Source organism: Podarcis vaucheri (assembly GCF_965113315.1).
Source record: "Podarcis vaucheri genome assembly, chromosome: 7".
Classification (NCBI taxonomy): Eukaryota; Metazoa; Chordata; class Lepidosauria; order Squamata; family Lacertidae; genus Podarcis; species Podarcis vaucheri.
Window position 1 is genome coordinate 5,075,012 of NC_138765.1, and position 16,473 is coordinate 5,091,484.

The 16,473-nt window shown below is 48.2% G+C and overlaps 3 protein-coding genes across 6 annotated transcripts in view; 2 read left to right on the forward strand and 1 right to left on the reverse strand.

The window, feature by feature from the left end:
- ERCC2 (ERCC excision repair 2, TFIIH core complex helicase subunit) overlaps positions 1-14,370 on the forward strand; it is a 43,072-nt gene extending 28,702 nt beyond the window's left edge. The window contains exons 14-23 of the mRNA XM_082231060.1: positions 1,853-1,922; positions 2,066-2,167; positions 2,577-2,640; positions 3,813-3,934; positions 6,798-6,890; positions 7,775-7,847; positions 9,041-9,111; positions 13,116-13,259; positions 13,391-13,534; positions 14,078-14,370. Coding sequence (XP_082087186.1) covers positions 1,853-1,922; positions 2,066-2,167; positions 2,577-2,640; positions 3,813-3,934; positions 6,798-6,890; positions 7,775-7,847; positions 9,041-9,111; positions 13,116-13,259; positions 13,391-13,534; positions 14,078-14,170 — 976 coding nt within the window. The 3' untranslated portion in view covers positions 14,171-14,370. The remainder of the gene's footprint in view (positions 1-1,852; positions 1,923-2,065; positions 2,168-2,576; positions 2,641-3,812; positions 3,935-6,797; positions 6,891-7,774; positions 7,848-9,040; positions 9,112-13,115; positions 13,260-13,390; positions 13,535-14,077) is intronic.
- PPP1R13L (protein phosphatase 1 regulatory subunit 13 like) overlaps positions 1-16,473 on the forward strand; it is a 226,349-nt gene that overhangs the window by 97,501 nt on the left and 112,375 nt on the right. The window lies entirely within an intron of this gene.
- The window catches only part of KLC3 (kinesin light chain 3), a 29,514-nt gene continuing 28,420 nt past the window's right edge, over positions 15,380-16,473 (reverse strand). For 3 of the 4 annotated variants that reach the window (XM_082231165.1, XM_082231163.1, XM_082231164.1), the window contains exon 13: positions 15,380-15,995. In XM_082231165.1, coding sequence (XP_082087291.1) covers positions 15,915-15,995 — 81 coding nt within the window. In that variant the 3' untranslated portion in view covers positions 15,380-15,914. The remainder of the gene's footprint in view (positions 15,996-16,473) is intronic. The other variant, XM_082231166.1, reaches the window with a different exon arrangement.

The following is a 16,473-nucleotide window of genomic DNA, read 5'->3' on the forward strand; positions in this document are numbered from 1 at the left end:
AGTTGCTCCTGGTATGCCCCGTGGAGGACCTTAAGGTCCACAAATGACAACACTTTGGAGGTCCCAAGTCGCAAGGTGGTTAGATTGGTCTCAACTAGGGCCAGGGCTTTTTCAGTAGTGGCCCCAACGTGGTGGAACGCTCTGTCACAAGAGACCAGGGCCCTGCGGGACTTGACATCTTTCTGCAGGGCCTGCAAGACAGAGCTGTTCCGCCTGGCCTTTGGTTTGGACTCACTCTGACCCTTATGTTTCCCTCCCCTTATGGTTTTGACTTTTAAAATGAGGCCGCATTTTAAATTGCATTTTAACCTGTATTTTAAATTGGTTTTCCCCCCATTATGTTTTTATTTTAATTTTACTGGTGTTAGCCACCCTGAGCCCAGCTCTGGCCGGGGAGGGCAGGATATAAATATAATTTATTATTATTATTTATTTATTTATTTATTTATTTATTTATTTATTTATTACAATGACCAGCTTGCCAGAGGCATTAGTGAGACCATCATTTCTCAACTTTGGGTCCTCAGATGTTCTTGAACTACGACTCCCATAATCCCTGGCCACTGGCTAGGAATGGCAGGAGTTGTAGCCCCACAAAATCCAGGGACACAGACTTGAGAAAGGCTGAGATAGACAATGGCTTTTGTGGGCCCCTACCAATATTATTTTCCCTTTTTCTGTGCGGGGTGTGTGTGCAGAATCTACCCCGTTTCCCTGTCTCAGTTTCTCGTGAAATCTTCCCCAATCCTGAACCTTCCTGAGATGTTCTGAACCAGAACTCCCCATGCGATGCTGGGGCTGACGGGAGTTATAGTTCGACAACATCCGGACCGCACCAGGATGGGGAAGGTCGTAGTTGGGTGGAAATCAGAACGTCCTTTCGAGGCCAAAGCTATGTTTGCAAAATGTTTTTTGAGGTTGGAGGATGGATGGCGGCCAACAGATTGAGGTTGAATCTTGCAAGACTGAAGTACTGTTTTGGGGGGACAGGTGTGGAGGACTCCCTGGTCCTGAATGGGGTAACTTAGCCCCTGAAGGACCAGGTGAGCAGCATGGAAGTCATTTTGGACTCACAGCTGTCCATGGAGGCGCAGGTCAGTTCTGTGTCTAGGGCAGCTGTCTACCAGCTCCATCTGGTACGCAGGATGAGACCTTTCCTGCCCGCAGACTGTCTCGCCAAAGTGGTGCATGCTTTAGTTATCTCCCGCTTGGACTACTGCAATGCGCTCTACGTGGGGCTCCCTTTGAAGGTGACCCGGAAACTACAACTAATCCAGAATGTGGCAGCCAGACTGGTGACTGGGAGCCGTCGCTGAGACCACATAACTGGTCCTGAAAGACCTACGTTGGCTCCCAGCACATTTCCGAGCAAAATTCAAAATGTTGGTGTTGATCTTTAAAGCCCCAAACGGCCTCGATCCAGCATACCTGAAGCAGCGTCTCCACCCCCATCGTCCTGCCCAGACACTCTGGTCCAGCTCCGAGGGCCTTCTGGTGGTTCCCTCACTGAGAGGAGCCAAGTTACAGGGAACCAGGCAGAGGGCCTTCTCAGTGGTGGCACCCGCCCTCTGGAACACCCTCCCACCAGATGTCAAAGAGATAAACAACTATCTGACGTTTAGAAGACATCTGAAGGCAGCCCTCTTTAGGGAAGTTTTTAATATTTACTGCTGTATTGTTTTTTACACTCGATTGGGAGCCGCCCAGAGTGGCTGGGGAAACTCAGCCAGATGGGCGGGGTATAAATAATAATAATAATTATTATTGAGGGGGCGGGAAGCCTGGGTGTTGCGAGGGGGTGGACTAGATGTCCCTTGGGTGTCCCGTCCAACAATTCTGTGATTCTCCACAGCTGCATGGACGCCTCCATCGCTATCAAGCCGGTCTTTGAGAGGTTCCAGTCGGTCATTATCACCTCAGGAGTAAGTGTGGCCTTTTTACTGCGTCAGTGAGGGTCCTCTTCCTGCAGGACCAAACCGGTGTGAGTTTGTGTGTGTTTGCGTGAAAGAAAACTGTGATTTGCGGCCACATTTTCCACCCCAATTTCCTCCTCATTCGGGCGCAGACCCTTTCGCCGCTGGACATCTACCCCAAAATCCTGGACTTCAGGCCCGTCACCATGGCAACGTTCACCATGACCCTCGCGAGGACCTGCCTTTGCCCAATGGTGAGTGCGAGGAGACGGGGCGGTTGGCAGAGGGCTCTCCCCACAGTTCCAGGGCCGCCATCGGTCCAGAGGAGCAAAGGGTGAAGAGGCCGTCTGCTTTCTTTAAGGGTCCGGACGCGGCCCCCAACCTCCAAACCTTCGGGGCCGGTCACTGCCTCTCGGTCCAACCTTTCAGGGTTGTTGTTGTGAAGAGAGATGCCCCCTTTGAGATCCCTGGAGGAAAAAGCAGGGTACAAAGGCAATAAAATAAATGCCTTTTCGTCGGGCGTTCCACCCCTAAAGGATTTTTTTGAGGTTCCCTTTCCTTCTGTAAAAAGAGGGGTGTTCAATTAATCAACCACCCAACTTCCCCCATTTCCTTCCCCCCCAAAAAACGGGCTGTTTCTCTAAATCCCCTTTCCCATTTCAGATTGTGGGGAGAGGGAACGACCAGGTGACCATCAGCTCCAAGTTTGAGACGCGCGAAGACATTGGTAAGGAGGGGGAGCAGAATATTTGCCTTGCATGGACTTTTCACCCCACCCCCTTCTTGCCTAAAATGCAAATTCACACCAAGCATTTTTAAAGGGCTTCAAACAGCCGTGGTTTCTCCCGCCACCACAAAGCATTCTGGGAGTTGTAGTTTGTTAAGGGCGCTGAAGCTCAACATCAAAAAACGAAGATCATGGCCACTGGTCCCATCACCTCCTGGCAAATAGAAGGGGAAGGAATGGAGTCAGTGAGAGATTTTGCTTTCTTGGGCTCCATGATCACTGCAGATGGGGACAGCAGTCACGAAATTAAAAGATGCCTGCTTCCTGGGAGAAAAGCGATGACAAACCTAGACAGTATCTTAAAAAGCAGAGACATCACCTTGCCGACAAAGGTCCGTATAGTTAAAGTTATGGTTTTCCCAGTAGTGATGTATGGAAGTGAGAGCTGGACCATAAAGAAGGCTGATCGCCGAAGAATGGATGCTTTTGAATTCTGGTGCTGGAGGAGACTCTTGAGAGTCCCATGGACTGCAAGAAGATCCAACCTCTCCATTCTTAAGGAAATCAGCCCTGCGTGCTCACTGGAAGGACAGATCCTGAAGCTGAGGCTCCAAGACTTTGGCCACCTCATGAGAAGAGAAGACTCCCTGGAAAAGACCCTGATGTTGGGAAAGATGGAGGGCACAAGGAGAAGGGGGCGACAGAGGACGAGATGGTGGGACAGTGTTCTCGAAGCTACCAGCATGAGTTTGACTCAACTGCGGGAGGCAGCGGAAGACAGGAGTGCCTGGCGTGCTCTGGTCCAGGGGGTCACGAAGAGTCGGACATGATTAAACGACTAAACAACAGGGCGCTGTGAGTTCTAAGGCTCCCCTCGCAGAGCTACAGGGTGGTTTTAACAATCCGTCCCTATTCCTCACTCACAGGGAGCTTTGGGAATTGTAGTTCCCAGAGGGTCTCCTAGCAAATCTCAGCGCCTTTCGCAAACTACAATTTCCAGAATTCTTTAGGGGAAAGCTGTGCTGTTTAAAGGGCTTTAAATGCCTGACTTGGGCAGCGGCCAGGAGTGAGAACATGGTTGGGTCATGGGTGCCCTCCTTCGTGGCAGGGGTTGACAGAGGGAAGGCTTCCGTGTGGCTCTCTCCCCAAAACAATCCTTGATTTTCTCGCAGCCGTAATCCGCAACTACGGGAATCTGTTGCTGGAGATGTCAGCCATTGTCCCGGACGGCATCGTGGCCTTTTTCACCAGCTACCAGTACATGGAGAACATCGTGGCCTCGTGGTATGAGCAGGTACGTTCGAGTGTGCGCGCGCGCATGTTTGGGGTCCGGGTCTTTGCTGCTGGCTGGGAGGCTCCTGAGAGTGACCTTTAGAGAGTGATGGGTTTCTTAAGCTGGGACAATTGGGAACGCTTTGAATCTTGGTCTTAGGAGCTAGATATGGCCCTCAAGTTGGAAATGTAAAGAAAAAGAAGGAACATTTTATCGTATGTGGTGGGAATGTAAAAAAGGAAAGAACCTCTGGGAAATGATATATAATGAGATGAAAAAGATGTTGAAATATACATTTTTTAAAAAACCAGAAGTACTCTTACTTGGTATTATGGGTCAGGACATTAATAGGCAAGATGTTAAATTGTTTTTATATGCAACAACTGCGGCAAGAGTATTGTTAGCCCAGAAATGGAAACAAGAAGAAATTTCGACGAAAGAAGAATGGCAGACAAAATTAATGGACTATGCAGAATTGGACAAAATGACAGGAAGGATTCGAAACCTACGAGACCAGAGATTTACAGAAGCTTGGAAGAAGTATATGAACTATTTGAAAAGCAACTGTAATCAACAAATTACGCTACTACAAGAAGTCTTGTAAGGAGAAATATACGAAGTGGTACAAAGTAGAAAAAGATCGAGATATTGGTTATGAATTTGAAATGTAGTAGGGAAGATAAGAAATGCATACTGCGAGATTAGATTGGAAAATTATCAGGCAGGATTGATGGAAGTCAAAAATTTGAGTAAGATGTAAAAGTATGTTTAATTACTGTTGAAAATGATATGTTAAAAAAATACTAATAAAAAATTATATTAAAAAAAAGAAAAGATATGGCCCTCAAGACCTTTGTATGTGGCCCTTTGGCTCTCCGCCAGCCGCAGCTTTCATCAGCTCTGCTTTTTGCCTTCCTTGAGAGTTTTTGCCCAGCTGAAAATTGCCCCTGAATTGTGGAAAGGTCCAGGAAAGGGCAGCCAAAATGGTTACAGGGTGGACTGTGACTGTTAATTCGCCGGCTATCCATACATAAGAGTAACAAAAATAGAAATATTTTTTGGGCCCGGTCTTATTCAACATCTTTATCAATGACTTGGATGATGGACGCAAGGGCATCCTGATCAAATTTGCAGATGACACCCAACTGGGAGGGGTGGCTAACACCCCAGAGGACAGGATCACACTTCAAAACAACCTTGACAGATTAGAGAACTGGGCCAAAACAAACAAGATGAATTTTAACAGGGAGAAATGTAAAGTATTGCACTTGGGCAAAAAAAATGAGAGGCACAAATACAAGATGGGTGACACCTGGCTTGAGAGCAGTACATGTGAAAAGGATCTAGGAGTCTTGGTTGACCACAAACTTGACATGAGCCAACAGTGTGACGCGGCAGCTAAAAAAGCCAATGCAATTCTGGGCTGCACCAATAGGAGTATAGCATCTAGATCAAGGGAAGTAATAGTGCCACTGTATTCTGCTCTGGTCAGACCTCACCTGGAGTACTGTGTCCAGTTCTGGGCACCACAGTTCAAGAAGGACACTGACAAACTGGAACGTGTCCAGAGGAGGGCAACCAAAATGGTCCAAGGCCTGGAAACGATGCCTTATGAGGAACGGCTAAGGGAGCTGGGCATGTTTAGCCTGGAGAAGAGGAGGTTAAGGGGTGATATGATAGCCATGTTCCAATATATAAAAGGATGTCACATAGAGGAGGGAGAAAGGTTGTTTTCTGCTGCTCCGGAGAAGCGGACACGGAGCAATGGATCCAAACTACAAGAAAGAAGATTGCACCTAAACATTAGGAAGAACTTCCTGACAGTAAGAGCTGTTTGACAGTGGAATTTGCTGCCCAGGAGTGTGGTGGAGTCTCCTCCCTTGGAGGTCTTTAAGCAGAGGCTTGACAACCATATGTCAGGAGTGCTCTGATGGTGTTTCCTGCTTGGCAGGGGGTTGGACTCGATGGCCCTTGTGGTCTCTTCCAACTCTAGGATTCTATGAAATTCAGCCAAAGACATTTTTGGATCACAATGCAATAAAATGTGAGATAAAGGAAATTGAGGAAAAAACTTTTTGATGGAGACTAAATGAAAGCTTATTGGATGATCAAACGATCAATGAGAAAGCCCAGAAGATGTTGCCGGAATACTTTGTGAATAATTGTAATGAAGAAACAAAAGTGATCATGTTATGGGATGCCAGTAAAGCAGTAAAGCGAGGCTTCTTGATAAGTAACTGTGACGAACCGATTACGCTGGTAGGTTTGCAAGAAGTTTTGTAAGGTGAATTATTAGAAATATTGCCAAAAAAAAAGACAGTGAGGAGAATTATTAGTTAGAGATATTTAAAGGTAATATGAAATTAAGAAATGCATAATAAGTGATAAGTGCAGAAAATCATCAGAGGTGTTGACGGAAGTCCAAATAATAATGTATGAGAAGTTCTGTTGTATGAATGTTAATTAATGTGTTAAAAATTAATAAAAATGTTTAAAAAAAGGAAAGAAAGAATGCAGCATTTTAGACTTTTTAATTTAGAGAAAAGGCAAGTAAAAGTTGCTTCACAGAAGCTTATAAAATTATGAGAAAAGGTTTTCCCTCTCTCTCTCTCTTAACAACGCTAGATATTCAACAAAGCTGAGCATTGGAAAATTCGGGGCAGAAAAAAGGAAGGAACTTCTTCATGCAGTGCCAAGTTAAACTGTGGAACTCCCTGCCACAAGGATGGCCTCTGACCGAATCCTGTCTTCGGGCCGTTACGGCTTCTTGTGGGAGGGAGTTCCACAGTCGAACCACCTGCTGCGTGAAGAAGCCTTGTGACTTTTTGAATTTCACGCACCTGCCACCCCCCCACCCCCCGGTTTTTCTCTCCGGCCGCTGCAGGGGATCCTAGAGAACATCCAGCGCAACAAACTCATCTTCATCGAGACGCAGGACGGAGCAGAGACGAGCATGGCCCTTGAGAAGTACCAGGAGGTGAGCCGCCAGTGGGACGCGGTGGCAGGCAGTTCCCCTGGTGAACAGTGGGGCAGGGCTAATAAGCAGTGACCTCGAAGTACTCATCATTACTGAATGAAACCCCCCCTGTTCCTTTTACCAGCCCAGTTTATTTATTTCAAATGTTTGAAAACTTACTTTATTTTTGAAGAAATCTCTGAGCGGTGTAAAAACATTAGAACAGTTAACAGTACTGTTAAAATAGGATTCATTGAGGATTAAGTGAATTAAGAAGAATGGAAATGCAGGTGTAATGGATGATTCATCTGTTTTGATTGTAGCTTATAGAAAACAACGACCGCCGTAAGGGAAGAAATAAGAGTTAAATTTATTGTGCTTTAAAGGAGTTAATCTGAATCCTGAAATACTGCTCCTGACCAGGGTGTGTTTAGTAATTTACATTAATACTCTAACGAGTGAAACTTTTGGAGCAGAGTTTGGTATGGAATATCTGTCTTAGCTAGCTAAACAGTATCCTCAAAACAAAAATATAAAGCCAGTAAAACAGTAGTATAAAAATGTGGGTTGACAAAATCCAATCTTACATTTAAGGGAAAGTTTGGGCAAGAAGATTCAGGCGTGGCAGAATATTCATTCTGTCTTTATAATAAATTGATTTTTCAGCGTGGCAGGAACCAAACTGTGGAACTCCCTGTTGAGGTCAGGCTGGCACCATCACCGAACTGTTTTCGGTGCCTGCTATAAACACTGTTTTCGTTCTGGCAAGCCTAACCAGTTATGTAGAATGCTGACATAAATCCAGGAGGAAAGTGAGGGCAAAATTATTCCCCCCTCAAGTGGTGGCTGCCATGTAGATGAACTGACCGGATTTTGCAATGCGTGTCTTGTCTCTTGTTTACCAGGCCTGCGAAAATGGACGGGGAGCCATTTTGCTGTCTGTAGCCAGGGGGAAGGTCTCTGAAGGGATCGACTTCGGTGAGTACCTCTACCTGCCCTCTCCTATTTTTCTCCTGAAATTCCTCTCATCTCTGTCTCTTTCTCTGCCAGAGAGAAAAAAGGAAGAGATTTAAGCATGTGGACTAGAAACTTAGAACATGGGTAGGCAAACTAAGGCCCGGGGGCCGGATCCAGCCCAATCGCCTTCTAAATCTGGCCTGCGGACGGTCTGGGAATCGGCATGTTTTTACAGGAGTAGAATGTGTCCTTTTATTTAAAATGCATCTCTGGGTTATTTGTGGGGCCTGGCTGGTGTTTTCATATGAATAGAACGTGTGCTTTTATTTAAAAGGCATCTCTGCATTCTTTGTGGGGCACAGGAATTCATTCATTTTCCCCGCCCCTTCAAAATATAGTCTGGCCCCCCACAAGGTCTGAGGGACAGTAGACCGGCCCCCTGTTAATAAAGTTTGCTGACCCCTGACTTAGAAGATGACACACACACACACACAGGGAAGCACAGCAGATATTAGGTTCAGGGAGGCAAGATGCCACTGTGAATGTGGTTGGTTGGAGCCCAACAACCGAATATGCTTGCTGCCTTCACACCCTCAAGATGGGCGAGGGGCCTCATCCAGCAGGGATCTTGTTGGGATCATAGAATTGTATAGTTGTAAGGGACGCGGGTGGCGCTGTGGGTTAAACCACAGAGCCTAGGACTTGCTGATCAGAAGGTCAGCGGTTCGAATCCCCGCGACTGGGTGAGCTCCCATTGCTCGGTCCCTGCTCCTGCCAACCTAGCAGTTCGAAAGCACGTCAACGTGCAAGTAGATAAATAGGTACCACTCCGGCGGGAAGGTAAACGGCGTTTCCGTGCGCTGCTCATGACCCGGAAGCTGTACGCCAGCTCCCTCGGCCAGTAAAGCGAGATGAGCGCCGCAACCCCAGAGTCGCCCACGACTGGACCTAATGGTCAGGGGCCCTTTTACCTTTTAAGGGACCCTAAGGGGTCATCTAGCCCAACCTCATGTAATGACGCAAGAATTGCAGCTAAAGGATCCCTGGCAGGTGGCCGTCTACCTCCCTGCTGTAAAACCTCCAAGGGACGATGGACTCATAGCATCATATCGTTGGAAGAGACCCCCAGAGCCCATCTGGTCCAACCCCCCCCCCAGGAATCTCAGCCACTGCATGTCATTCAACCTGGTTTAGATTTGTGTCCTTCTCCGCAGTCCACCACTACGGGAGAGCCGTGATCATGTTTGGCGTGCCCTACGTCTACACCCAGAGCCGAATTCTGAAGGTGAGTCCGGCGTCTCCTCTCTGCCTGCGCATTCAAGCTGGGCTCCCTGCCTCCTTCCTCCGTCTTGGCTCCAGAGCAGGTGCTTCCCAGGAGCTGCCTCCTCGAGGCTGCGCGACTCTCCTGGGGCTCCACCGGCGCAAAACAAACCTTGGCGTCTCCTGGATACGGGGAGGGTGAAGAGGATGTCTCTTCCCAGCTCCTCTTCTGCTGAGCTGGAGGTGGGAATTTCTGTAGTACAGCAAGCAAGGAGGGGAAATAACAACAACAACAACAACAACAACAATTTATACCCCGCCCATCTGGCTGGGCCTCCCCAGCCACTCTGGGCGGCTTCCATAAAAACCAAAAATACAGTAAAATATCACACGTTAAAAACTTCCCTGAACAGGGCTGCCTTAAGATGTCTTCTGAATGTCAGGTAGTTGTTTATCGCTTTGACATCTGCTGGAAGGGCGTTCCACAGGGCGGGCGCCACCACCGAGAAGGCCCTCTGCCTGGTTCCCTGTAGCTTTGCTTCTCGCAATGAGGGAACCGCCAGAAGGCCCTCGGCGCTGGACCTCAGTGTCCGGGCAGAATGATGGGGGTGGAGACGCTCCTTCAGGTATAATGGACCGAGGCCGTTTAGGGCTTTAAAGGTCAGCACCAACACTTTGAATTGTGCTCGGAAACGTACTGGGAGCCAATGTAGGTCTTTCAAGACTGGTGTTATATGGAAACTGTTGTGAGACACACACACACACACACACACACACATATAACTTCAGATATGCAGAAAGAACCTTTTATTGAGGGTGAAAGAGGAGAGCGCAAAATATGGTCTGAAGCTCAACATCAAAAAAACGAAGATCATGGCCACTGGGCCCATCTCCTCCTGAAGGGGAAGAAATGGAGGCAGTTAAGAGATTTTACTTTCTTGGGCTCCATGATCACTGCAGACGGTGACAGCAGCCACGAAATTAAAAGACACCTGCTTCTTGGGAGAAAAGCATTGACAAACCTAGACAGCATCTTAAAAAGCAGAGGCATCACCTTGCCAACAAAGGTCCGTATAGTTCAAGCTATGGTTTTCCCAGTAGTGATGTATGGAAGTGAGAGCTGGACCCAGTAGTGATGTATGGAAGTGAGAGCTGGACCATAAAGAAGGCTGATCGCCGAAGAATGGATGCTTTTGAATTCTGGTGCTGGAGGAGACTCTTGAGAGTCCCGTGGACTGCAAGAAGATCAAACCTCTCCATTCTGAAGGAAATCAGCCCTGAGTGCTCACTGGAAGGACAGATCCTGAAGCTGAGGCTCCAATACTTTGGTCACCTCCTAAGAGAAGACTCCCTGGAAAGCATAAATTCTTTGGCGATCAGCCTTCTTTATGGTCCAGCTCTCACTTCCAGCTCTCACTACTGGGAAAAGCATAGCTTTAACTATACGGACCTTTGTTGGCAAGGTGATGTCTCAAGAAGATGAACTACGTACTGCTTAAAGAAGAGCTTTGATAGCAGCCTTCACCAGGAAGGGGCTGGTGGGAGTTGTAGTCCGAAAGAGCCAGAGGGTGCCTGGTTGGCAAGGCTGTGTGCATGTTGGGATGTTGCCAGCCCCGTGCCCAGCGCTAAAACCCCTGGCAGAGAGTCTGGGATCTGAATTGGCTGACTTGATCCCAATTAAGTCAGATTAAGGAGCCGCCAGCCTGCTTCTAGGAAAGAAATAAGCTTTCAGGAGAGACCTAGCGCTGTCAAAATCCCGGCCCAGGATTTTGCTGTATTTCCTTCGTTGTATTTAAACGGCTTCTTGGAAAAGGGTTAAGCCACTGGTTCACAAACATTTTTTTTGGGGGGGGGACACTGCCCCATTGGTTCCACACACTCACCCCCTGTGCCCCCAACGCTGTAAAAATGCACTGGGGATACCAGGAAATGCAGGTGGGGAGAGTAGCTCTTGGGCCCGGATCCTGCTCACTTGTTTTCCATGTTGGGCACCTTCTGGTCGGCTCCCCCGTGAGCACAGGATGCTGAACTTATTATTATTATTATTATTATTATTATTATTATTATTATTATTATTATTAATTTTATTATTAATACCCAGCCAAAACGGGCTCAGGGCAGCTAACACCAGGTAGAAAAACAATTGATTAAAATACAACTTAAAAACAAGATTAAAATACAACATTAAAATGCAGCCTCAATTCAGTATAAACTCAAATCAAAAACTTTTTGGGGAATGAAAACGTCAAGTCTTCATCAAGGCCAACTATCCAGACTGGTCCTACGTGGGCCAGAAAAAAGCCAGGGAAGTCCCCAAATAGGAGTTCCATCACAGAAGGAGAAAGAAAAAAGAAAGAGGGGAAGGCAATCAAGTTGATTCCAAGCCAAAGGCCAGGTGGAACAACTCTGTCTTACAGGCCCTGCGGACAGAAATCAGATCCTGCAGGGCCCTGGTCTCAGGAGGCAGAGCGTTCCACCAGGCCGGGGCCAGTGTTGAAAAGGCCCTGGCTCTGGTTGAGGCAAATCTGACTTCCTTAGGGCCCGGGACCACTAGGGTGTTGCTATTTATGTTCCTAAAGTCCTCGGTGGGGCATACTGGGAGAGGCAGTCCTGTAGGTCATTATAACTAGATAGGTCATTGGCTTGATCCAGCATCTTACAGCTTTATTTGGGTCTGCATGACCTACCAAGGAAGGCAACAGCACAGCAAAATTCAAAACCGTTGCAATGAGCTGCGCTTCTTTTTTTTTTTATAAGATATTTATTAAAGTTTCCAATTTTATACAAACAAAAAAGAAAAAACAAACATAAAAATATGAAAAACACATACATTTCACATCTTATTTTCTTGTAGCTTATTTCCCCGACCTCCTCGTACCTCCCCTTCTTGTATCCCCAGTTTAAGTTGTTTATACAGCAAATCCTTATCTCAACATCTTAAATTATTATAACTTCAAATTCTTACTTAAAAAAAAGAAAACCATTTTATCATAATTACAGCTTGAAACCACTTAATTCCAATCCAACATCATTCAACATTCCTTAATTTTGCAATATTTTTGTAAATAGTCCTTAATTTTTTTCCCCAGTCTTCTTCTGCCGACTCTTCTCCCTGGTGCAATGAGCTGCGCTTCTATTCTGACATCAATGAACACCATACGGTGGGCCCTCTGGATACGAATTTAATTCGTTCCGGGGGTTCGTGCGCACCCTGAAAAAATCTGTATACAGAGGTGCCACTTCTGTGCATGTGCAAGCGGCAAAAGCTGGAAAAATACTTCCGGGTTTGCCGCTTTCGCAACCCGAAGTTTCTGTTACTCGAGAGTAACCTAACCCAAGGGTCTACGGTATGGCGGAATCTGTTCAACAACACATGCCACGATGCCAACTTTTCAAAGTCTGAAAGTCAGTTCCAGCGCCTCCCCCCGTGTCTTATCAATATGCTTCTTAAATTGTGGTGCCCAGAATTGGACGCAGTATTCCAGGTGTGAGTCTGACCAAGGCGGAATAGAGCCTATTGCTTTCCTTGATCTGGACACAGATGCGGCTGAGAATAGCTGGACAGTTAGCCTTGGTGAAGACCTGATGTTTTCATCCCCCCCAAAAGTTTTTGATTTGAGTTTCCATTGAAACGAGGCTGCATTTTAATGTTTTAATGTCGTACTTTAATCTCGTTTTTAAGTTGTATTTCAATCAATTTGGTTTTTTTTATCGGTTGTTAGCCGCCCTGAGCCCTGTCTTGGCTGGGGAGGGTGGGGTATAAATAAAATTTATTATTATTATTATTATTATTATTATTATTATTATTATTATTATTATATTTATTTATTTATTTATTTGCATTAGCGTTCTTTGCTGCTAATTTTCACATTCAGATCAGCGGATTTTGGCATGCAGGGAACCACATTTGTATCTGTGTCTCTGGTGTGTGTGTGTGTGTGTGTGTTTTCTCACTGGGAGCGGGGAGGAGATCTGAAAAAGGACACACAATCACACACAGAGACCTCCATGGCAGCCCCCTTTCCCCAGGCCCGTCTAGACTACCTGCGGGACCAGTTCCAAATCCGCGAAAACGACTTCCTGACCTTCGACGCCATGCGCCACGCAGCCCAGTGCGTGGGGAGAGCCATTCGCGGCAAGACCGACTACGGCCTGATGGTCTTCGCTGACAAGGTTTGCCGGGGGGCGGGGAAGAAATCCTGAGCAGTGGCGCACTGTTCCGCAGACTCAGAGGGGGAGGTGGGCGTGTGGGCTACGGCAGGCACCCATTCTCCCCAGGTAACACGCCCCACGACTCTCGGCAGCGCTTCGCGCGGGCAGACAAGCGGGGCAAGCTCCCCCGCTGGATCCAGGAGCACATCACGGACGCCAACCTCAACTTGACGGTGGATGAGGCCGTGCAGGTGTCAAAGTTCTTCTTGCGCCAAATGGCCCAGCCGTTCCGCAAGGTGAGTGGTGGGAGAGAGGAGGTTCCGGGTTGGCAGACTTTTAACTGGGCTGGAGGAAGGGACTCGGGGAGTGCCAACGCTCCACAGGTTAGGGGGAGCAATACTTGCCTTGCCCCGGGTACAGGCAACCCACGCTATGTCACTGCTGGGATAAACGGTGTTTCTGTGTGCTGCTCTGGTTTGCCAGAAGCGGCTTAGTTATGCTGGCCACATGACCTGGAAGCTGTACGCCAGCTCCCTCGGCCAATAAGGCGAATAGAAACACCGCCACCCGACCCCACCCCTATCCATCTTCCCTCTCTCCACACCCCTTTCTTTTTTCTTTTTTCTTTTCTTCTCCCCCTAATGCCTCAACAAATGAAACGGATTTGTAAAAATGTTACATGGGAAAAAAAATACGAGGCACTACACTTCTGTAAAACAAGAAAATCCTGAATAAAATATACCAAGAACGAATAAGGCGAGATGGACTGGAGGGGGTGGCGGGTATGAGGACGAGCCCTTCCTACTCCTAACCCCAGATCCCATCCTCTCTTTCGCCAGGAGGACCAGCTGGGTCTGTCTCTCCTCACCTTTGAGCAGCTGCAGTCGGAGGAGACGCTACGCAAGGTGCAGGAAATTGCCCACCAGGTGTGAGATGAGCAGGAAGAGGAAGCAGAAAGCACAAATGGGGGTCTCCCCACAGCTCCTGCCTCAGCCTGGCCCACCGGCGGAGATGAAATCAGAGGGGCCAAACTCACACGGATTTCATACCCCACAAACCCAAAAAGACTCTGATTGCCAGTTCCAGATTTTGGACTCAGGTTGAAATAAAATAGTTTTTTGGTTTTTCTTAAGTGCTGAGTGTTATTCATTCTGCTTTGCTATCTGCCATAATAATAATAAATTAAAATAATAAGAATAAATTATTATTATTATTAATACCCCGCCCATCTGGCTGGGTTTCCCCAGCCACTCTGGGCAGCTTCCAACAAAATATTAAAATACAGTAATGCATCAAACATTAAAAGCTTCCCTAAAAAGGGCTGCCTTCAGATGCAGTCTGGTAGTTGTTCTTCTCTTTGACATCTGGTGGGAGGGCGTTCCACAGGGAGGGCGCCACCACCGAGAAGGCCCTCTGCCTGGTTCCCTGTAACTTGGCTTCTCACGGGGAGGGAACCACCAGAAGGCCCTCGGAGCTGGACCTCAGTGTCCGGGCTGAACGATGGGGGTGGAGACGCTCCCTCAGGTATACTGGGCCTTTGAGGCCTTTAGGGCTTTCAAGGTCAGCACCAACACTTTGAATTGTGCTCGGAACCGTACTGAGAGCCAATGTAGGTCTTTCAGGACCGGTGTTATGTGGTCTCGGTGGCCGCTCCCAGTCACCAGTTTAGCTGCCGCATTCTGGGTTAATTGCAGTTACCGGGTCACCTTCAAAGGTAGCCCCACATAGAGCGCATTGCAGGAGTCCAAGCGGGAGATAACCAGAGCATGCACCACTCTGGTGAGAGAGTCTGCGGGCAGGGAGTGTCTCATCCTGCACACCAGATTGAGCTGGTGGACAGCTGCCCTGGACACAGAACTGACCTGCGCCTCCATGGACAGCTGTGAGTCCAACATGACTCCCAGGCTGCGCACCTGGTCCTTCAGGGGCACAGTTACCCCGTTTAGGACCAGGGAGTCCTCCACACCTGCCCGCCCCGTGTCCCCCCAAAACAGTACTTCTGTCTTGTTAGGATTCAACCTCAATCTGTTAGCCGCCATCCATCCTCCAACCGCCTCCAGACACTCACACAGGACTCTTCCCCTTCTCCCTGTCCACTAAATTAATGAAGCAGACAACATTCAGCAGTCACTGGTCCAGTATCCATTTACAACCATTTATTTGGGGCAAAGAGATATGCTTCCAGTTGCATAAATACAATAAATATTGTGACTTTGGCTGGAGGGAGACAGCAGCGATTTTTTTCCTCTGGGGGGGGCGGGAAGGGGAGTGCAACTTTACCTGGTCGTACGCAAAGAGTTAAGGCAGCAGCGGAGTGGGGGGCAGAGACGCTCCTGTCCAGCTGCTTTGGGAAGGGCCACCCACTGCCCCCCCAAAGGTCCTGAGAAATAAGAGCCTGTTTGTCCTGATTGCAGGGGGTCCGGACCTGATCTCCATCCCGGCCCACCTCTTGCAGGGAAGACCCCTCATGCAGCCCCAGAGGCCCCAGGGAACAGGGGCGTTCCAGGTGTGGGATGGGGGGGTCTCCACTTGGTGCAGGACACCCCACCGTGGTTCCAGCAGCCCCACAAGCTCGGCTGAAGGCTGGCCGAGGGGGGGAGAGAGAGGCTCAAGCTTCGGCCCAGCCTAAAGGCAGCAGCGAGGGAAGCGCGGTGGGAGGAAGGGGCCGGGCCAGGCCTAAGTGGAGCTGCTTTGCATGAGGTCCTGGGAGCTGGAGCTCAGCGTCCGGGCGCCAGTCAGGGTCCTGCTGCTGGGCTGCTGCAAAACAAACAGACAAGCACTTCAGCAAAAGCCAAGTTTCTAATCCTCATTGTTTCGGCTTGCAAGCCCTTCCTTTGAGGCTCTGCCTAAAAGAGCATAAACATAAGAGCCCCGATTCCTGTTCTCACAGTGGCCAGCCAGGTGCCCATCACGGAAAACCGACAAGGACCCGAGTGCGAGAGCAACTCTCCCCTGTTGTGGTATCCAGCCGCTGGCATTCAGAAGGCCTTTGATCGTAGAGCCCAGGCACCGTGGCTAGTAGCCATGAATTTATCTTTGCAGTTCTTTCTAGTAAGTACCATAATGATCATGATTACAGTGGTGCCCCGCAAGACGAATGCCTCGCAAGACGGAAAACTCGCTAGACGAAAGAGTTTTCCGTTTTGGAGGTGCTTCGCAAAACGAATTTCCTATGGGCTTGCTTCGCAAGACGACAATGTCTTGCAAGTTCCTGCTGGTCCCCCCCCCCTTTTTC